Raw genomic sequence first — 22,022 nt, 5'->3', positions numbered from 1 at the left:
GGGGCGGGGCGGTCGGTACAGATAGGGGTTCGGGTACCGCCCTGCCGGGTGCCGGTACCGGCCGTGCCGCTGCCATGGCGGTGGTGGACGCGGCGTTCCCACGTTCCGCTCGCGGCGCCCTGAAGATCTCCCGCATGGTAGGAGTGTTCGGCCCGGCCCGAGCCCCCTTCGCCCCCTGTTGTGGCCCGGCTGTAGCGGCCCGTTGTGCTCCCGCAGGTGGTGGCGGTTGTGACCTTCCTCTGCTTCGCTGCCTCCCGCTCGCACGAAGCCTACACGGCGCTGGCGGTGATGGAGGCGCTGATCACGCTGCTGTTCTTCCTGCTGTACCTGCTGAAGCTGGACAAGAAGCTCACCTGGCTCTTCTGGCCGCTGGCCGTGAGTGGGGACTTTGCTTTTTTATTGACATTTACCCCTTGTTTCCGTCTATGTAAGTATAGCCAGCTAAAAAATAACCCCGAGAAGCGAAGTGAGGTGAAACGAGGAAGTTCAGTCGCTCCTTTTGCATCAAACCACCGGGTGGCACCGTTTGCCTGACGTGGTTCTCTTAGTTTAATCCCGTTGTCACAGCACAGCGGTTCGTTGCTGTGCACGCAGTGATCATGGTGCCTCCGTTCCCTTCTTCCAGGACATTTTCAACTCGGTGGTCGCAGCTCTGTTCCTGCTAATTGTGGCTTTGTTTGCACTCATCATCAAAACCAACCACGGGACGCTGGCCGGAGGAGTAAGTAGGAGTGTATTAATGAGTTTTGATTCTTAAAGCAGACACGATTCGGTATAGTTACATTTGAATGAGTGTGAAAATAATTCTGTTATGGAAGAAAACAGCCAGCAGTCGACCAGCAGAACGTTTAGTTTATCTCCTTTATAAGCCTTCTGCCCTTACTTCCATAGCTTGCAGTTTTGGGTGGGAGAAGATAAGGCTCGTGTAGGATGTAATGTCCTTTAGGATGATGTCCTGCTGTCCTGTTTAGCCACAGGAATCACAGAACCACAGAATGACCCGGGTTGGAAGGGACCTCAAGGATCATGTAGTTCCAACCCCCTGCCTGGCAGGGCCACCAAACATACACCTTTACTAGATCAGGTTGCCCAGGGCCCCGTCCAACCTGGTCTTGAACACCTCCAAGGACGGGGCATCCACAGGATATGAAAGGAATCGCTGCTCTCTTACTGACAGCATGGCAGCTCTTGCACAGGTTCCTGCTGGTATTTCCCTTGTGGAGCATGTGTTAATTATTTTCTTTGACAAACTGTGCAGAAGGTCTCTGCACCCCGTGAAGATGTTCATATGCTTGTGATCAAACCAGTTCACTGGCCTAAGCAATTGCTATTACTTAAAAGAAAAACTGATGTGACCAGCAGAGAAACTCAGCTTAGAAAGTATTGAAACTTCAGTTTCCTGAAATACAAACAAAGCTGAAATGTGATGAGGAACCAAAAAAATACAAAATAAAACCCACCCAGAGAACTTGCCCCATGATGTTTTCAACATCAGCTTCAGAGTCAGCACAGCTGGTGTCTCAGTTGTTAGCTGGAGCTGAGCAAAACAGGGCACTGTGTGACTGCTGGGGAATCATTTCTCAGTTGTGGGATGAACAGCAGTTAAAGCTGAAAGCAGGAGGTAAGGAGGGAGCCTGGAGAACAAGTTTGGGCAGAATGTGTGGCATTTTGAGTGCTGAAAGAAAGAGAATTGCCCCCAGGCTGGTGTTGTTAGGGCACAAGCTGCCTTGAAGTCCACCATCCATGCTGCCTTATAACTCCTCCTGCTGATCAGATACTGCAGTTGTAAGGCATGCTTGAATAAAAAACCCAGGTGTGAGATCACAGTGAGGTGAGAGCCGAGATGTCAGCTGTGCAGTCACTGTGCAGATGTTGTTCCAGCTGCCTGCCTGAATGTGTTTTTAATACTTGCATACAATTTCTTCAATCCCAAATACATTTTCAATTCAAAGCTGCTGAGGAGAGGAGCGCTGTTGTTCTCTTCCTACGTTTGTTTCTGCAAATGCTGACTTTACTTTGGGCCAAAAGTAAGTGAGGCAGTCGTAACAGCAGTCGTAACTTGCATTTTGGATCCAAGTGCTGCCGTGCATAACGCAGGTTCGGCTTCACTTTCAAGGAGGAACCTCCTTTCAGCTCCTCAGATGAACATCAGAGCTGGGCCGTAGACTACTGTCTGACGGGTTAATGGGATTTAAATAAGGATGTTATTTGTCAGCCTTCTCAGATCACACCTATCTAAGGCAGGGCCAGCTCAGGGAGATGTAATTACTGCTGCTTTGAGGAACGGGAGGTGAGTCACTGCACTACAAGACAGAAACTAACAGCACGATTGTTACTTTTGCAGGTGTTCGGCCTTGTGTTGCTTGTTCTGTGTGTTGTTGATGCCATTGTTCTTTTCCAGAAGATTAGCATCAGTAGGTCCAGGGAAAGGAACGCTCCTGCAAAGTAGGACTTCCATTGCAGTGAAAGGAAAGTGCCTTCATTGTTTTACTGCTCGCTTGTTAAATAAATGGATCTTCATACATTCACCTTTCAGCTTCCTGCATTTTGCAAATGTTACTCCCAAGTTTTCTCATGTTTATGGATACTTCTCTGTTTCAGTCTCACCGTTTTAAACTTCAGAGAATTGTCCTGTGTGTAAGAGAACTGATTTCGTAATTGTCTTTAATAAAACTCAATTGTCTTTAATAAAAGTCCATTCTTGAACATTCTCGGTGTACTTAAAGTGCAAACGACTCCCGTAGCAGCACTCCGAGTTGGCACCCGCCCCGTGCCGAGCAGCAGCTCCGGCCGTGCCGATGTGCGGTCGCAGAGCCCGTCCCGTCCCATCCCGTTCCGTCCCATCCCGTCCCAGCGTAGTCGCGGCCGCATCAGGAGCGGCTCGGGGCGGGGAGCGGCCGGGCCGGGGGAGTGCGGTGCCGCCCCGCCCCTCCCCGGGCAGCCGCTACACATTTGGGGATGCTGAAAGGTTGTGGGTTTTTTTTTCACGTTTCCGCAGTGTCACGATTTCCGCTTCCCTCCTTCAAAAAAAAAAAAAAAGAAAAGAAAGAAAAAAAGAGCAGCCCGCAGCCGAGCCCCCGCAGCCATGGACGAGCCGGGGGACAACGCGGAGCCGCCGCCCGGGCTGCGCTCGCTGCTGCCGCCGCGGGAATTCCTGTGCTCCCGTAAGGGGCAGCTGCTGCTCGCCGAGGCGGTAAGGGGCGGTAAGGGGCGGTAAGGGTTGGGGTCGGGACGGGGCGGAGAGCGGCAGCGATGGAAGGCCGGGAATGGCGGGCGGGCACAGCGCGTGGAATCCAAAGCACGGGGCAGGTTACGCTTCCACTGCCCGGGAGCCTTTTCTCGGTTCCGAACGGCTGGTTTCGTTGCACGTACTTGAACTAGAAAGCCCGAGCCGTGCAGCAGCACCGCGTGCGAGGGAAGGAGAATCCCCGCCTGTGCAGGAGGTTATTTATGAATCAAACGAATCCGGGATGGGGCCGTGGAGCTGCGGATCTCACGGCGCAGCCATCGGCTCCCCTGGGAACGCCCCGACCGCCGCAGCTCCCACCGCCCTATTCCTTCGGCACCCGGGAGATGGCAAAGCCCAGTTCCTCTTTGCCTATTGGCACGTACTTTGGTTACGTACTACAACTTTTACTGGAATTTCATGTACAACCTCACAGCCAGTAAACGACAACTTGCACACAGCCTGGCTTTGTAACAACTCCAAACGATGATAGATTTGAGGGATACCGCTGTAGTCATGGGATCCCTCACCTTCCACTGCCACAGGGAAGCGCTGGTTGGTTGTGCTTCCTCATAGTGATACGAACCGCTCCGCCCCGGCACAAGGGCACTTACCCTCTAGCAGGGCTTCCTGAGGGCCGGGCGGACGGGATGCAGCTCCGACCCATCCCAAAGCTGCAGCCTGAGCTGCTCAGCCTCACAGACAAACCCTCTGGACAGCACAGAGGAGCAGAACTTTATCTGCAAGTGTCAGCTTGGCCAGGAGAAATCCCTGATAACCACAGACCCCACAATGAGTGGAGTCTGCACACAACTACGGGGCCAGATATTTAAATATGAGTCCTTGTTAAATCCACCAAGTTTAAGTGCATCTCAGCTTTAACTGCATATTTTTTGTCTTGAATGTCTGATTCCTCTTTAACACAGTGCTGATGTTGGGTGGGGCCCCGTCTAAGTGCAGATTTTGAACAGTCTCTTTTATCTGTGGCTTCTCATTCCTGTTACTGAATACATCATTATTACCCAGCAGCTTGGCGAGTCACAAGAAGCGCACTTCATCTGTCAGCCTTTAAAGTCACGCAGCTATCAGCATCCCCACACGATAGATCAGGGGTTCTCTGTGCAGCTGAACAAGTACCACGTCGTTTGATTTTCTTCAACATCAAAAAAAAAAGCAACCACCACATTCTGAAAAATGTCTCCCACCCCAGCAAAGAAAGCAACTTGCAGATCTATCTTGGCTGGGGTGGAGGGTTCTACTTCTCCTTTTCAATCTGTGGCTGAAAGGGAACAAAAGCTGGCAAATTCCTTCAGCCCAGTGACCTCAGCGGCACTGTGCTCAGTGGGAGTCACTTCATTACGCTGCTTTGTTTTGTCCAACACAATGGCCAGCATACGATCAGTTCAGCTGTCATATTTCACCACACCTCAGACAGTCTGCTGTTGTTTAAGACAGCGGCCATTCAACCATTCCTGTTCCCTTTCTTGCTTACTTGAGGTCCTGATATACAGAGAGGACAACCTGGCCTTCCTTTGGGAAGGAAAGCCTTCAGCCTTGGCAGAATACTAAGACAGAAACTCAAGCGACCCAGGGCTGCCCTGCTGGGGCTGAGGGCAGCTTTTTAAGAGTTTAGCAGCGAGGTGCACTTGGCTGTGAAGTGAAAGTGGATGTTTGCAGTGTTGAGGTGCAGTTCTTCATGGCACCCTGTGGGCCACCAGCACTGGGCATTCTGGCTCTTCCTCTGGAACAAGTTATGCTGCTGATGAAGCTGATTGCTGCTCAAAGCTTAATTATATTCCCAAATGTTATTCAGAGAAGGAAGTTATTTTGATCTTCCTATGAATTCTTTATTCCATCTGGGACAGCCAGGCTGCCACCAAGCAGCAGTAACATCAAACAAACGCACACATACGCTTTGCTGTCTCTCCTGCTGCTGTTTACTCTTCCCGTCTGGCTCCTCTGCTTTCTAATCCTTGCTCTCTCTGACGAGGTTCCTTTTTTTCCCTTCTTTTCCCTCTCTCCCCTTTCTATTCCTTTCTCATGCCATTATTTCTTCCATGCACTTTAAAACCCTTGCCTTCAGCTGTTTGTTTTCCCTAAAAACACTCAAGGTGCTGTTCTAAAGGTCAGCATACCATCCACACTCTCTTCCTCCACCAAAGCACTTTTACAGTTCCTAATAAAATATGGTGTGAACACATGAGGTTGTCCTGTGTAGCACAATATAGAAATCACTGTGCCTGTTCTTTTCTTCTTTTTCTGTCTGTCTTTTCTCCTTTCAGTCTTCTCTGAACTGCACTTCACAACCAAAACCTCCCTGCTCTGCACACAGCCTCCTTGCAGACCGCCATGCCCCCTGGGCTGCAACCAGCCATCTCTACTGCTACACTGGGGCACTGAGAGCTTCACCTGCACCAGGAGCGCCATGGAGGGGTAACTGAATGGCAAAGGCACTAAGACATTTCTCTCTACCAGCAAACAACAACAGAACACACTGCTGTCCAGAAGACATCACCATTAGCCACTTCTAAAATATCTGAGCCAACCTGTTGTTCTCTAAGCAGTGCACATTTAGCCGTCAGCAGTGAGAGGAGCACAGCAGGGTGTGTGTAGCTGTGCATAATGATGTCAGCTGTTTCCTGGCATCCATGTCATCCCCATGGGCTGCACTGGGTCTGTTCTTTGTGTGCAGGGAAGGCAAACGCCTTCACATGTCCTGCCTGTGACCTCAGCACTGCAGCAGTCCTCCCTTACAGAGCACACTGCTTTAATTGTTGGAACTAACTGTATTTTATACCTTAAACTGAAGGCTGGTTATATGATGAAGTGCCTTCCCAGTGGCTGGCCAGCTTAAGAAGCCGAGGAACACAATATCAAGTAATTGTTACATGGGAGAAAGCAGCTTTTTTTGAAATGCAATACCAACAAAATTCCCTTAAGAAGAACTAATTTTTAATTGCCATTTTTTGTTTCCATTATGCATGTTCAAATCCCCCACAAACAAACAAACTCAGGCCTCATTTTGATGGGGGCTTTTTATAACACCATTGCCAATGGCTCCTGTTCTGCTGTTTGCTGAATGGGAACTCTCTGCATCCAAATACTGCTCCATGGCAAAGGCAGCCACAGCCACACTGACCTCAGCAGCAGGAACAGCTCAGGCTCCTGAACTGCTCTCAAAGGATGCGACTCCAGGGGCAAAAGAAATCCCACAGTGTGAATACAAATTAATACAGCTGACAAAACATCACTCCCCCCATGCAGAATACATCAGTGAGTTACCTCTGCTGTATGAGAACTCTAGTAAGGCTGCAAAGAGTATGGAAACAACAGGCAAATAGCAGGATAAATATTAACAGAAAACATTTACCCTGATGCAGACCAGTTTCTTGCAACCTAACAAAGGCTTATGCATTGTTCCCATTACAAGATAAATATAGTTTCTTACTAAAAATGTCACATCCTCTCAAAGTTTCACCACCCAGTCCTAATGAATCAAAACAATGCACTTCAGTCACTGTCATCCTGGTCAAGAACTGACTGCTATTTCCAGCATTTAGAACAAAAACTTGTTAATTCCTTACATTAACAGATCACTCCAGCAGGACTGAACTGCTTATTTGCCCCCTGCACATAAACGGATTCTTTTGTGTATTCAAGGGCTGAGTGACTTACAGGAGCAATTTGAATCTTACCTCTCAAGGGTAATATGGATATTCATAGAGGTACAGGTGATGCTCCAACAGCAGCAGCAATGACAAAAAGCCATAGTTCTGAAATTCGATGAAGCAAATATACTGATCATCTCAACTGGAACATTTACACTATTCAGGAAGCCGTATCTGCTTTCCAAGGTGCCATCTGGGGAAAAAGTATGTCTGTTTTTAAGATCAGATGAGCGAGAGTATGAGAAGTATCCCAATTTAGAATTAAAGTCCTCCTAATTTAGTCCTCAAACAATACCTACCGTTATGGCAACCAAAACCATCTCTGAGCACCTAAAGCTGAAACATTCCTCCAAAAGGAAAGGCTGGATACAGCAGTCCAGGTGTAAGTTAGCACATAACAACTACAGCCGCATAAAGCACTGTCTAACATGGTACCTACATGAGACAGCAGAACTGGAGTCTCTTGGAGGTCACCAACTCAAAGTACAGGACCGGAAAACTTTGTTCAGTTTTGCCCCAGTTCCCTCACCTCCCATCTTCACATAGAAATACAGAAGCTGGTGATAACCAGAAGAGCAGCACAGTGCTCCGGTACTGCCTGGTTCAGGTGAAAGTGCATTTCCCTCAGTCATTTTTCCCATTGTAGAAATACTTTGAACCATAAATAACACATTAATGGTATTTCAATTGAATTCTTTTTTATTATTATTTTCTGGCGTTAGAAACAATTATGGAGATAAAAGATCTACAGGGGGTAGCTCTACTATTACTCTCTAAAACAGCTGTCTACACTGAGAAACTGGAACCAAAGATAGAGAAACATAGAATAACTCCAGTTTCTTTTATCCATTAGCAGTAGATGTGATTTCTTTCTACTCTAAGATGATTAGAAATGAGTTACTTCGGGTATCTGAGCAATGATTTGCATTTCAAATGAGAACTGTCATGGCTGAAAGCTCAAAGCTCTGTTTGCTTGGCAAAGTTCCACTTCATTTTCAGAATGATGTTGTCAAGAGTTGTTTACAATCCAGAACAAATTATTGACTCAGAGAAGTGAAAATCTACCAAGCTGTCTGGAAAGCCAATTGCACACAGGCTGAAATAAATGACGTGACTTCAGACATATTCCTCACCGAACAAGAAAATTCATTCTGTGCAAAAAAATGTATGATGAAGCAAGATTTGCCGTCATCAGCCCAATAACACTTCAAAGCTGCTCAGCTGCCTGAGGCTCTGCCATTCCACGCGAATAACGAGTGTTTTCCTTTTACTCCAGGTGCTGTCATTTATCATCTTTATCTGCTATATTGCATCTTCAGCTTCCGCATTCATGACGGCACCACTCCTAGAATTTCTGCTGGCACTGTTTCTTCTTTTTGCCTATGCCTCTAAACTTAATGAGAAGTTTAAAGGACTCTACTGGCCTTTGACAGTAAGTGAAATATGAAATATAATCACAGATTTAATTGTACAGTATAACTCAGAAAAGGGACTATACCGGAGTTCAGTCTGTCTGCTAATAGCTTCACCTCCTGATGAGACATTTGTTCATATTACCTTTCATTCAAAAGGTCCCAAAGCACTCTTCAAACCACGTTCTACAACATACTGTAGCTTTCAAGGTGTTGACACACAGCTCTGTTTAGTTAGAGCACAGGATTTATGCCTGATTCTTGGCAAATGGTTTTCAGAAGCAGCCAACATCAGCCTGAGTCTGCCCAGTGCTGAGGTCTCAATGATGCTGCTCCTCTTACACATAGCAGAAGTGAGGCATAGACTTGACTGTTTTAACAATCTCACATAAAAACTGTTTAGATGCAGATATTCACATGAATTTAGATACTCACATGCAGACAGACTACTGGTGTTAAGTGGGGATGTTCTGCTGCTCTTGCTGGCAGAGGGATGCTCAATCACACAATCACTTGCTGCTCTTTAGGACATCTTTGCATTTGCAGTTGCAGGTAATTACTGCTCAGTGACCACTGGATGTCTCTGCTGCTTCAAAAATGCCACATAGAGGAAGCATTAATTTAGCAGTACACATTCTTTGAAAGTAAATAAATCACTAATGTCAAACTGGGCTCTCTCTTTGGTACATCTCTACAAGAGTTCATCCTAGTGAGATTTGAATTAGTGCTCTCAATCCAAAACAGCACTAGGGAGACCCTTGGTAGATAAAACAATAGTAGTGACTATGAGAGTTTGCCTGCTTTTAAAATGGTAACTTCAATTTCATCATACAAAACTAAGAACAAAAGCATTTGTATGTTTACTTATTATCTCCATTACCACAATACACTCCAGCCGCAGAACGGGCATAACTGACCTCACTGACTCCAGACTAATCAAGTTTCTTGTAGGATTTGTCTTCTGAGTTGGTATCTTATCTGTCCATCTGCCCTGAGAACGCAGAAGATCCAATTATGAACAGAGGTCAAGATACCGTTCTTTCAGCTCACATAATTTACACCTGCCCTATGAATCACAGTTCTTCCTTTATTGAACAGCTCACAGATAAGGCTGCTCCAGCACATCACTGCTTGTGGTACAGGACATGGCTCCTGCCCAGCAGAGCTGCGCTCTCAGGAGCTAATGCCAAGATTTCAGTCATATTTCATATAGAAATATTTCCCAGATGAACAGTTCATTTACTACAAAGTACCGTGCTGCAGTCACGTTCCAGCATCAGGCAAGTCCAGTGACATAGCACCAAAGGCTTACAGATTCTCAAGTGATTCTCAGAGGAGTATGCATGTTGGAATTACGTGACTGATCTGATGCTGTCACACTGCTTATTTTACAGGATTTCCTGCGCTGTGTCACTGCTGCTGTTATTTACTTTGCCATTTCAATTGCTGCTGTCTCAAAATACAGTGATGGAGCATCCAAAGCAGCAGGAGTAAGTAGATGTCAGCATTCCTCTTAAATCGTTTGGTGAACTGTGTATCAGAAACAAATTTTGACTCTACTGCCATTAGTAAACACTTCTTCAATTAAAAAGTGAAGAATTTGCCTAAAAAAAGCAGGGAATAGTGTTGAGTTATTTAGGAAAATGGGTTCTGAATCAACAAATAGCTGTTTTCATCCTAACTCTGCTGCTCAAAGTTAAAGGCACGACTTTGGGAAAACACTTATTCTGATTTGTAATTTCACTACCTGTGCTGGAAAGATAAACTTCAGCTGTTCCTGCAAAAAAAAACTAACGTAGTAAAACCAGCAATAATAATACATGCAACTACTAAGGATGGTCCAAAATAAGCAGTTTTACCTTTGTGCTTCAGGTGCATAATTTTGCTTGGATAAGTTGAAACAAGAGCAGTCATCACTGTACCCTCTGGTATATGGGCTGTGCAGGAGAGAGCCTTCACTATCAGCATTTTGCATTCAGAAATAAGATACAGCTTCTGCAGTTGCAACTTGACTCTAGGCATCAATAATTTATGCATCATAAAATTTGCATAAAGACATGACAAGCTAAGGAAGAACTACACCCACTACTGTAAGCCACCGACCTTTACCAAGCAATCCCAAATCATACGCTACTTTAAAATTAAGATCTTATTGTAATTTGTCACTCGGTTGATTTGGTTTGTCATTGACAGACACGTTGCTAAGGATCACGTTAATTTTGCCATTTTAGGTGTTTGGATTTATAGCCACAATAGTGTACGCTATCGATTTCTACATAACATTCAATGACCTGGTTACTTTTCTCAAGCAAGGCAGTTCTGAGGCCCATGAAAGGCGCAAGTCAGAAGGTAGGTAAAATCCTTCTGGTCATACAAGCATGAAATGTGATTCTTCTCTATTTCACCCTTGGTGTGACAGCAAGAGCACTCAAACAGCAACAGTTTCTATTCTCAGCTACCAACACTTAGTACTAAGTTTTCAACTGAATATTTGACTAAGCCTAATTATGAAGGTCCTCAGTATTAACCAGAAGAACTAGAATTTGCATTAAGATCCTCACAAGCCAAGAATTTGAGATTTAGTTTCTCAGAGTTGTGTGCCATCTCACTTTGAACACCTCCTAAATCCAATTATAGAAGTTACTTTGCAGCATAGATTTTTGTGAAAGATGACTTAAAGGAACAGTTCATAGGAAACAGACTGTTAAAAAGTTTAAAAACCATTCAGCCCCACAATCTGAAACAGCCTCAAAACAAGATCAGGTGATTAGGGTATAAAATCAGACTGAAGTTAGAATGTTACCGGCCTGGAGATAGAGAGAGAAACTTTTGAACTTATGTACATGTAGTCACACAGCTGTGTTGAGGATGAGACCATGAAGGAGTTCTGCCGTGCAACATTGTTCCTCCAGCACGAAACCACATTCATTCCATGGCTCTCAACAACAGGGGGCAGAATTCTCTTGCTTCTTGCAAGCTGAGTCTCATACTTGGGCAAGATGCATTTCTACCTGCCCATGGGGATTTCTTAATGCCCCAGAGCTTCTGGCTTTCAGATCTGTTAAACTGGCAGTGCGTAACCATGACCCACATCACAACAGCAATACTTCAGTACAGGAAGCACGTTGTGAGCAGGCTTCCTCTCAGTGGTCACACTAACAGGAGTATCTTTGCAACTTCTTTCATTGGAACTGTTGTCTATGTTGCTGCTGTCCAAGTGCCCCCCAGGAGCATTTTTGCCATCAAGTCCTTTGAAATGTCCTTTAAAGCTGTATTAGCGGGTTATTCAGAACTGGCACATTAGAAACTCCCCCTAAATACGCCACATCCTTCCAAGCAGGCACCCACAGAGGAGCAGCAGGTCTCTCTCAGCAAGAGCTAAAGCTGCTCCAATTTCCAATTTGTTCTCATTATTGTGTTTTATTTGGTTTGTTTCAAATTTCAGATGAGGACTCCGATTCTGACTCAGACTGAAAAAACAAACACCAGCCGAGTGTGAAGGGAAGATAATCGAGCACTTTCCTCTCTGCTGAATGCACTGCCAATTGAAACATCTCTTTTACTTCACCCTCAATATCCTCTTTCAACTTCAATGTTTACGGAGTCACCAAAGCATAGGGCAGTGATGTGACAAAGGGAGCCATTCCCAATACCATTAAACTCTTCCAGAAATAAGGATTTACAATGCAGAACTAAGGCTTCTACCTGCTAGAGGTCTGCATCCAAACCACCCTTTGTCGTTCAGCACACAATGTGCTGAGTGAATGGGAACACAGTATTTTAAACTTATAGCAGAGCTTTTAACATGCTTTCTTAATTCCAAGCCTTTAACACTTATAGCTTTAATACTTCTTGCTGTGCCAAAGAAAAGAGGCCCAGAATGCCTCTATTTCACTTATATTTTTCCCGATTAAATAACAACATTCATCTCAAGTCTGAGCATTCCACTATCTCAACCACATCAAGGTGTAGATTATAGTTGGTTTCAGTACGTCAGTATCTACTGCCTAGATGCTGATAACAAGTAACAACTGGAAATGAGCAGCAAACATAAATCTCAGAAGTGTAATGGTGCCTCGTCAGACATTATCACTTTTTAAGCTGCCTGGATGGGCTCACGTTCTCATCTTCTGCAGTTTCACCACAGATACGTGGTAGAACAGAAGAGGAATCTTACCAGCCCCTTCCTACCATTGTTGTGGAAGCCCTTCTAGGTGTGCATTTGCACATACAGGTAAGGAAGGCTTGCCAAGTACCACCCAGCCACACTATGTGCCTATCAGAGCTTGCACATGTTTGCATGCAAGGCGTCACTGTCTGATCTCATGCTCTATCTTGCCAACATTGGTCCTCCAATGCGAATTAGCGCTGTATTTGCTCTGCTGGGTCCGCAAAGCAGATGATTGTATTTGAAAAACTCAGGATACCTGGACCCCCAGAGGACAATCTCCTTCCCACTGTGAAGAGGTAACTCAAACAGCATGGCATGCTTCTCATATATGGCATCAGGTATGTTTCAAAGAAACCTGTATGCATCAAAATAATTAATATAGCAGAACATTTTGCTTAAAAAATAAATAAATAAAATGAGAGCAGATGGTACTAACAATAAATGAAAACCGAGCTAAAATAGCAAAAGCAGATTTAACCTGGAACAAAACAATTGTTCGGGTTCCAATTCCCTGCTGGCAGCTGGCTGCTAACAGGCGAAAACACGGTACCTGACGGTGTCTGGTGCTTGGGAAGGTGCTGGCCAGATTTGGAGATGTCTACCAGGCAGCTTCTACAACTCCTGTTCTCAGACCACTGAAGGAATAAAAGCAGACCAGACGTTTGCTTCCAAATGTGATAATCTTTGCTTTTCTGAAAAGGGCTCATTGGACCTTCTCTTGTTTGTAATCCTCCATTCCTTTCCTCTCTGTTGTCATGTTTTACTGACACTCACTGTGACATCACAGGATTTGAGCTTTTTATATTCAATTGATTTGTATATTTTTTTTATTTCTAAGTGTACTGCATGCCACAGCCAGAAGCTTATACATGGTTAATATTTAGAAACCATGCTGGATTAAATCTCTTTTAATAGAAATGTTGGGTGTCTTTACTTAAACATCTCATCCTTGCCTCTGACCGGTGGGAATAACATTATGTCAGGCAACTCTGACACAAAGGACACTGCGTTCTGGGGGTGCAGAGGACAGCAATGACCACCAATCACACATGGTTACACATTTTGCAAGGAGAATCTTCATCCTTACTTAAACAAATAATAAGCAATAACCAAGCATTACTTTTAGCACATTTAGTAGGCATCGGATATATAGTGACCTTATTTGGCAAAAAACAACACTGTAAAATAAGGTTCCCCTTTGGGTTTACCCTTAATAGACACACAATCACTGGAAAAGCTTGTTAAATTTACACATCAGAATACTCAGAATCAACAGAAAAAAAGCAAGCTTGCTCACTAGTTGTTTCAGGGCTGCATCAGGCATGTGCTGAATTGCCTGTTCAGACAATTCAAGTGTTTGATGATTTCATTTATTTCTAAGCAGTTAGCTCTCCCAGGGTCAAGTGGCTGCTTGATTCCAGCCTTTTAAATACAAAGATCTATTCCCACGATTGAAATAAAATACATTTGGGTATTTTATGAACAGCATTTCAGAAAAGAAAATGCAATTAACAATAATTCTTTTAAAGCCAATACTTTAAAGTCCTGTAGATGGCTGAGGTAAGTCTGCCTGGTTTTTGCCTGGCTTGTTTTCTAGACTATAAAGATGAAAAGGAATGGCAGCACTCTATAACTCCAGACTCTTCACACAAGCCAAACGTTACACCTGCGGTGTGTAGTCTTAGTTTTTGTGTGCCAGCAGCATCATCTCCTCAATGGCACTCATTCCAAACAGGAGCTGTTCGCAGAAGTGCACAGGTTGATGTATGCCTTCATTACAACTAGGACTCAACATTTCCATTCTGACTTTCTGTGCTTGCTGAACAGCACTCAGCAGTAGTGAAACCTGAAAACAGAAGACCTTACCCAACACCCTTCAATTCAGAGGCTCTGATGTCCTGTGCACACGATGTATGTTACTCCACTTCAGGCTGCTTTTCACCTGTGTTCTTCAAAGCCCTGAAAGCCTCACATTTCTAGTTAACAAAATAATTTCCAAGGTACTACTAAGTGATACATCTCAGTCTACGTGGTCTGAGAAGCATGTTTTCAGCAGCCTGGTGTGCTTAAAAGCAGACGACTATTTAATGCTTGGCATAGCAAGCAGATGTTTTTAATTCATTATGCTTTTGTTCACTGTACTATTTTCTAAGCCTATATTTTACAGCTGCATCTTCCCCTGCTAGAAAAAGATCAGCAGTCTGCTTCAGGAAGTGAGTGTACTTGCAACCAGATACTGGTAATGGCACGTTTTTGCCACCTACACTTCTAAAATGTGTAAATAAGGCATACATAATGCTCATAGACTCAGATAAACCTTCTAACACGTAGCTTATAACTTTGACTTTTGAGCGATTAAAAAAGTGACTTCAACAATCAGGATGCAAACTGTCCCCTAAAAGCAAAGACAAGGGACATACCATCTTATATTTTTAGGTATGATTCACCTAGCAAGCCTTTCAACTCCTTCTGAGCTTATATCAAGGAAGCACAAGAAATTTATGTAAGCACTGAGAATATGAGTCTTCTTATAAAATACGTGGGACTCCTTTTTATGCGGAGTACTGGCCTAAAAGTTGGGATGCAAGCACCTCTTGCTTTTTCTAAATAAAAAGAACTGCTTAAAAAAATAAAGCACACCAACCTTCACTGCATCACAGATCAGCCCTTTACTGGAAAGTGTCACAGTACTCTGAATGCTGCGTACAACTTAGAAGGTAAAACAAAGAGATTACATACAGTCAGAAAGCTTGATTTTTCCACCTATTACCTTGAGAAACAGAACAGTGATACCAACGTTCATTCTGACCAGGCAATACTTGCCCTTTTATATTTATGTATTTTGTATGTTGTCCATCACATTTGGTTAGCCCAATCCACTACATTCATTAAATAAGAAATCAATCATAGTCTTCCCAGGAGAATAAAGTCAGTCTTCAGTGTTTAAAATAAACATGACTTGTTCTATTCCACAGCTGACAAAGCTGCTCTTTACCAGGGAACACCGTGCCAACAGCAACATGCCATTGCATTCAGCACTAATCGTTTGGTTTCTTGAACAGCATCAGTTACATAAAGGTCTGATCTCCAGATGAGTCCAACAGATGCAAAACCACACCTTGTTAAAACCCACCACTGCTGACCACTCTACACAGGCAAAATGAACCAGTCTATCTTGGCAAAGAGATGCACAAGCACCCGTCCATCTATAGCGAGTCCTTCCACAAAAGCTCACTGACCACACCACAACTAACGTCACACACCCCCCACACTTGTTATCCTCCTTTGCAGACTTACAAGCATGCAATCCACATTCCCACACCACTCACTCAGCCACCTATGTACCAAAGCCATCTGAATACCCGAAATACAGGCCACATCAAGGTAAGATATGCAACCTTCAGCCCTGGAGATGGCAGAGCACTACCTACTCACTGCGCATTTCAGTCCTCAGAACCCTTCTCAGTCCAGAGCTCCACGCTGCAAAGCCAAAATACAGTGTTTTGTTGTCTTGGCGTGCCACAGAAACCTCCGGAGTCACAGAAACCTCAGGCAGAAGTCTTTTGATCAGCTGGTTGTTTTTAACTCTATGACACTGTGTTGCACAGAAAATGCATTTAGCAACCACACTTGCTAGATAATCAACTGATCAACCACAACACTGAGTTTGTTTATTGCCTTTACAGATGAAGACAATGTTTCAGTACTTTAATACGTCCATTTATTAAACAGGAAGTCCTTCACAAATGATTTCATACTATATAGACCAAAATAAGTGTTAGAAAACTACAATTTTCCCTACATACAAAAATACAGACTTTAAACACTACGAAGACATAATCAGAAGAGTACCATGAAAATCCACAGAGCTCAAAATCTTCAAATACCAGAAGGAAAAACGACAAAGACATCTAAATTAAAAACTTATTAAAAGTAACGTGCCCATATACAAAAGACTGGAAAAGTAAACTGACAATTCAGACTGATAAATACACCATTTAAATTATGCTAGAATTGTATAGATTTTTAAAATAAGGACGGCTGTATTCCAAGATGATTCTTCAATTTGTGTTTTTGTTTAGTTTTAAACCAACAGAAAACAAGGGCACAACATATTGAAAAACCATTATTGGTATAAAAGAAAAAAGTCAGGGGTTGTGTTTTCTTGTACAGTTGCCTTTGAAACTGTCCAAGCATTAACAGCATGATATTCACAAGCAGAGCTGGAAAGGGCTATGCTTAGACGTGTAAGCTGCTGCTGTTAATACCTACAAGACAGTGATCACAGCCAGTTGGTACTTCTACAGACAGCACTGATTTTATCAGCTGGCCTGTGTGCAATCTAATTCAAGACACTAAAAATACTTACCAAATAGCATGAGATTGCTTCAAGGCTGTGCATGGGCTCTATACAAACATTTGTTAGCTTGTGAGATTCTTCACATCCTTGAATCAGAACACGCTTTTGGTGACAAATGGATCCCTGATCCTTCAGCCTCTTAAGTCAATGAGAAATTCTGCCTGAGTAAGGACAACAGAGCCAGGTTCTGCATTTGCAGCAGCACATACAGAACACTTAAGAGATTCTCCTTGGCAAAACATTACAATTTTTTTGTACTTCAAAAGCAAAACGCCAAGGGTATTACATAGCAGAAGCATACTCTTAAGTCAGAAGGAAAACTGCACCCCCTTTCCTCAGCCCGAAGATGGAACTCTAACCCACTACCTTTGACTGATACTTCTGAGCTGTTGACAACTACGAATCTGTCAGTATAGGAACTATACCCAAGGGACAAGTCTTACATCCAGGCCCAGATGTTCCATCCTCAGGCACCATTAAGCACACATATAGCTACTGTTAGGAATGTTTAGATTGTATCTACTGTGTTTCTCTAGAGGAGCCTAAATTAGCACCAAGGATACAGAGATCCCACACTGAGCACTTCTTTATACATGCCAAGGAAACAGAGCTGAAATACCTTCACTTCAGCAAAGTGCTTCAACTTCATCTGTCAGGTAGCACTTGAAGGCAGAGGAGGGCAAAAAAATGAGACAATCTTCTGATTCACCATGAGAAGAAATTCACTACACAGCACACAGAGGTAAGACAATGACTAGTAGCAATAAAACTGCATTCGAGGTAACAAAGCACAACAAAACCAGATATAATAGGGACTCGCATTACAAAAATAGTGTTTACTGGTTTAATAAATTTACATCTCAAATGCTGTGAATGACAGGTGTTATACCACACATGGAAGGCACCCTAGGTGACGCAGTATTTCGGTATTTGTGTACAATTCTGTGAAAAGACTACAAAGTGTCAACTTTCAAATCATAACTGAGCAAATAAATTGAAGACTGAGAAATAAATACATAGTTTACTATTTTAGTGTGGGTTCCTGAACCCTTACAAACTTCAACATATACAAATAGTTTCAAAATGACACTAACACAGAAGGGAAGTCTAGACAGATAAAATGATCAGCTAAGTCATTTGTTATGTCAAAACTGTTATTTCTTAAGCACAGAAATCATTTAAAATGCAATTAATTGGCCACAATATGTAAGTTACAATATCTTCTTACTCTAGAACTGTGACATGAGTTAAAGCTGGATGAACTGTAGTGCTAAGATACACTTTCCCTCTGCAATAACCCAACAAGTAGAAACCGGTAAACATTTGAGATTAAAGTATAAACAGTAGAAAATGAAGGTAGCAATTGTTGTAATAAAAGGGTGCTAGCCAGAACCGCTTTAATCTGTAGACATCTGGATAAACGTAGCATTGCTAAAAGTACTTTGACTGTAATCCTTTGAGATTAGAAGGTTACCAAAGTGACAAATCAGCCGAGTTAACAGAAGGTATTTTCTTTCAAATACATGAAGGTTTGAACTAATTATGCCTATTGAGACATTTGTCCAAAGCAAAACAAACACAATACCCTGAAATTTCCCATATTCTAGACAATAGTCCTTGACAGTCAGAAGAGGCAGACAGTCATATTTCATTCTGTTACTCACATCCAGATGTTACTAAAATAGCTGCAGGGACCAGCCCCAGTCAAAAACAAGAAAAAAACAGATACTCTGTTAGTAAGATCTGGCTATTGCTTTTTGAAATGCTCTGATGTCCTCCTTCTGAATTTATGAAGATAGCTTGCATATCCTTCCATATAGGCTAACTGGCTTTTTATAACTTCTATCCATGAAGACCACAGTATACAGATAAAACCTTCATAGTAAACTCAAAGCTCTGTTATAAATACGTCAATCAAGGTAACTATGTATATTGCATATAAAATTAAATAACTTCTGTTTGCCAAGCATAATTTAAAAAGGAATATCTGTGGCTAATTACTAAAATAAAAAATAAAAAAAAATTTAAAAAAAATTATTAACCCACAGAGATTAAAGGGCAATTTCACCACGTCATCCACCCAGCACCAGAGTTTGAAAGAGCTGCACTGAGACTCTGGATCGGTAACTTCACCCAGTCACATCCTTGTGATGAACAGCCAGCTTTTACTTCTGGGCATACATAAGAACAATTCTTAAAGCTGAATACTCCCAAAAGAAAATTGGATTGTGTTGTATATTCCAAATTAAAGGCTTCTATAAATCACAGTGTAAGCAGATTATTATTTTTTTTTAAAAAGAAAGATTATTTATAGAATACAAAAGGTTAAATTATAGACAGGTTTTCAAAAGACAATGCAAAAATAAGACCAAAACAACAAAGGAACCTCCTCAGGCTGGGCAGTGCTCCTCCAGCTCTATCATTGATTTAAATAAGTGGCTAAATGGGAAAATATCAGGAAAAACTCAGAGATTTCCTGAATATTTGTACGAATTCATTTTTAATCAACTCCTTCTGTTAAAATAAAGCTAGAACCTCTTTTTCCAAGAAGTATTAAAGGCAAAAAGCAGAACATTCTGTTGGGTTTTGTACCCATTTCAGTTTCATAGTAAACGATTACTCTCATTGCCATTAATATTCAAATTTGTATCTATATCTGCACATTCTTTTTGATCTTTTTGGCTAACAGGCCCTCCAAACGATCCATATCATCTTAACTTATAAACAACAAAATCAAAGTCCCAGGTGCAGGAATGCTACACAACAGCTTTATTCATCTCTGTCGGACTAGGCAGAAACCCCAGCCTGGAAGAACACCTTCCTCCAGGGACAGAGAGCCCTCCTGATGTAAGCTGCTAGGGATCCTGCAGGCCACTGAGAACTAAGTGCTACACTTAGCTGAGCAGAAGTTATTAGATAATCACATTGATTTGCCAATATAACTCAAATTTTAAGGCACATCATTAACAACGTTGGTGTCAGATCTCTCCTACCGTATTGTAAGGCCAGCACAGCCCTGTTATTAGGGAGAGAAGAGCATGTCTAAGCCTAGTTTCTTTTCTTTTTTTTTTTAAACCAAGGCAAAATGTCTCCATCTCCACTAAGATGTGAGGAGGATATCCTTCCTTCTGCAGTAGGGGATTATTCATGTTCATACATCATTTTCAAAGCACCAGGTCACTGAACATCAAGTTTGGTTTTCTCTCTTTTTCTGACCCTTTACTACATCTCAAATTCATAGTTGTACCTCATTTTTCATCTATCCTAACTCAGGATGTTTGGCTCCAGAGCTTTCAGCATAAGACTGCACTGATTTTCACATATAAAACTGCTCAGTATTTCATCTGAGCAGGAGAGAGCACATTATTTTTTACCCAATTTGAATTGCTACTAAGATAGAGAGGTTTATGCACCATTAGCACTCCCTTCCCCATCATAAAAAAGAAAGAACAAAAGAAAAAAAGAACCTACTCAAATAGGAATGCTTACAAATACTTTACAGGCAAGAAAATAGCAGATTCTGAACAAGGACTGAAGGGTGGGGAGGAAGGTTGCATTAATAAACCCATATATTAAATAAGCATTTTCTGTACCTGCATGTTCCCAAAATAGCACAAAGATGGCAAATGTCAAATCTGTTTAGGGTCCTATAAGTTCATGGAAAACTGAAGGTTAATTCAACTTATTAACAGTCCACACGCAGGTTATAGCGGATCCATTGTCCTGGCGTGGTTCATAGCTCTTTAAGAAGCAGCAAGTCTGCTGCACTAAGAAGGGGTAATCACTATATGGTACAACATAATTCATGGGGGGGAAAAGAAATACATAATTAACAAAGTGGATTTTTCCTTGCTTTCCTCTCTTCTTTCTAGACTTAACAGTGAAATATAAATAGATACATTAAAACAATTTAGATAATGTAATGAGATGCACAATGAATCACATGATGAAGCCTATAAAGAAGCATCCCACGTTACTGATTTTATTTCAGTTCACACCTACGAGACACAACAGAAGATGACAAGTTGTTTCCAAGGCACAGCTCATTGCTGATGCCATATTTCTGTATACAAAGCCAATGATGGACAGTACAGACTGAGATATAGGCATCAAATCTCAAGGGTCAGCACCCTGTCTCTCAGAAAAGGTAGAGGTAGATGGCAGATGATGCTAATAATAACCTCTGAGCATATGGCTCCTTACAGGAAATTTAGGAAGAAACACAAGCTGTATTATGCCAGATGGCTTTCAAAGCCTACAGGGGAAAAGGAAAAAATGAAAAAAAATGAGAAAAAAAAATACCCCTACCCCCTCAGCAGATCCATCCCCCTTACATCATAAGCTATCACAGATGGGAAGAGTACCATACTCAGGCAGGACATGGAACACAATATCCTTATCTCCTCCAGATTGAAGAAGTCACTTATACATATCAAGGCAGAATGGTTAACAAAAACTAGATATAAAACACAACAGATGAAGCATGAATTTACAGAATGAAAGGAGCAAGCAGAGGGTAAGAAGGAATCAACTAAGAAGCAATTAAGCTGCCAAATCATTCTTAATTATCATTTAGGAAACCTACTTCTATAGCAGGCAGTTTGTATGAGAAATCTGAACTAACTGAACATCTGCCCAAAGTGAACAAAGTATTAACAGGAAAATACCTATTCTTACAACACCACACAACAGTTACACTGTCGCTCCAATCATTTCACATCAACTGATATTTCAATGCCTGTGCATAGCATGCAACATTTACCCCCATTTCTGCATGTAGAAATATATGGCGATGGCAAATCTGAGGGCTCAGATTTGACTTCAGAGGATTAATCAGAACGCCATTACCATTTCAAGCATCCTATTCCCACAAGATTCATCCGTTTAGCTTTCATTTTGTTCTATTTACAGTGGTTTTTTGATTCCTTTGTAGAGCTAAACAGCACACTTGAAGCTAAAGAAAGCCAGCCAAGACCAGCTGGCTGTAAGAAGTAACTTAGTGCCACTTTTCTAAGCAAATTTCCAAAAAGCAAATCAAAAAGCCTTTCTGACTCATTTTCTTCCATAACAGATTTTCAGTTTTTTTTCTTATATTCTCCTCTTTTAATGGCTGCAGTTTAGATAACAATCTTAAAGAAAGATTACCGCTTCTTCAATGCACCACATGAAATTGTAGAGGGGGGAG

The 22,022-nt window shown here is 42.4% G+C and overlaps 2 protein-coding genes across 3 annotated transcripts; both read left to right on the top strand.

The window, feature by feature from the left end:
- LOC107319289 (chemokine-like factor) lies at window positions 1-2,706 on the top strand. The gene is made up of 4 exons (XM_032447032.2): window positions 1-137; window positions 217-375; window positions 626-721; window positions 2,345-2,706. The coding sequence occupies exons 1-4, from the start codon at window positions 75-77 to the stop codon at window positions 2,447-2,449; spliced, it is 423 nt and encodes a 140-aa protein (XP_032302923.2). The 5' UTR covers window positions 1-74; the 3' UTR covers window positions 2,450-2,706.
- A 311-nt stretch (window positions 2,707-3,017) lies between these two features.
- CMTM3 (CKLF like MARVEL transmembrane domain containing 3) lies at window positions 3,018-13,395 on the top strand. 2 transcript variants are annotated; one of them, XM_015873983.3, is made up of 5 exons: window positions 3,018-3,193; window positions 8,171-8,326; window positions 9,701-9,796; window positions 10,538-10,655; window positions 11,752-13,395. In XM_015873983.3, exons 1-5 carry the CDS (start codon window positions 3,086-3,088, stop codon window positions 11,778-11,780), a joined length of 507 nt encoding a protein of 168 aa, XP_015729469.1. In that variant the 5' UTR covers window positions 3,018-3,085; the 3' UTR covers window positions 11,781-13,395. The 2 variants fall into 2 exon arrangements, with proteins under 2 accessions (XP_015729469.1, XP_085407281.1); XM_085551155.1 differs by lacking the exon at window positions 10,538-10,655.
- The last annotated feature ends 8,627 nt before the right edge of the window (window positions 13,396-22,022 follow it).

This window comes from Coturnix japonica, chromosome 6 (assembly GCF_054131305.1).
Source record: "Coturnix japonica strain WE chromosome 6, WE-NBRP24, whole genome shotgun sequence".
In the NCBI taxonomy this organism is placed as follows: domain Eukaryota; kingdom Metazoa; phylum Chordata; class Aves; order Galliformes; family Phasianidae; genus Coturnix; species Coturnix japonica.
Note: the sequence above shows the minus strand (reverse complement) of the source record. Positions and strands in the feature narration are given on the sequence as shown.

Bases quoted from the DNA above. Each gene is read 5' to 3' on its own strand.
- LOC107319289 (XM_032447032.2), top strand. From the start codon at position 75: ATGGCGGTGGTGGACGCGGCGTTCCCACGTTCCGCTCGCGGCGCCCTG. The intron at 376-625 runs GTGAGTGGGGAC...CCCTTCTTCCAG, and splicing joins GGCTCTTCTGGCCGCTGGCC to GACATTTTCAACTCGGTGGT. The intron at 722-2,344 runs GTAAGTAGGAGT...TTACTTTTGCAG, and splicing joins ACGGGACGCTGGCCGGAGGA to GTGTTCGGCCTTGTGTTGCT.
- CMTM3 (XM_015873983.3), top strand. From the start codon at position 3,086: ATGGACGAGCCGGGGGACAACGCGGAGCCGCCGCCCGGGCTGCGCTCG. The intron at 3,194-8,170 runs GTAAGGGGCGGT...CTTTTACTCCAG, and splicing joins AGCTGCTGCTCGCCGAGGCG to GTGCTGTCATTTATCATCTT. The intron at 9,797-10,537 runs GTAAGTAGATGT...TTGCCATTTTAG, and splicing joins GAGCATCCAAAGCAGCAGGA to GTGTTTGGATTTATAGCCAC.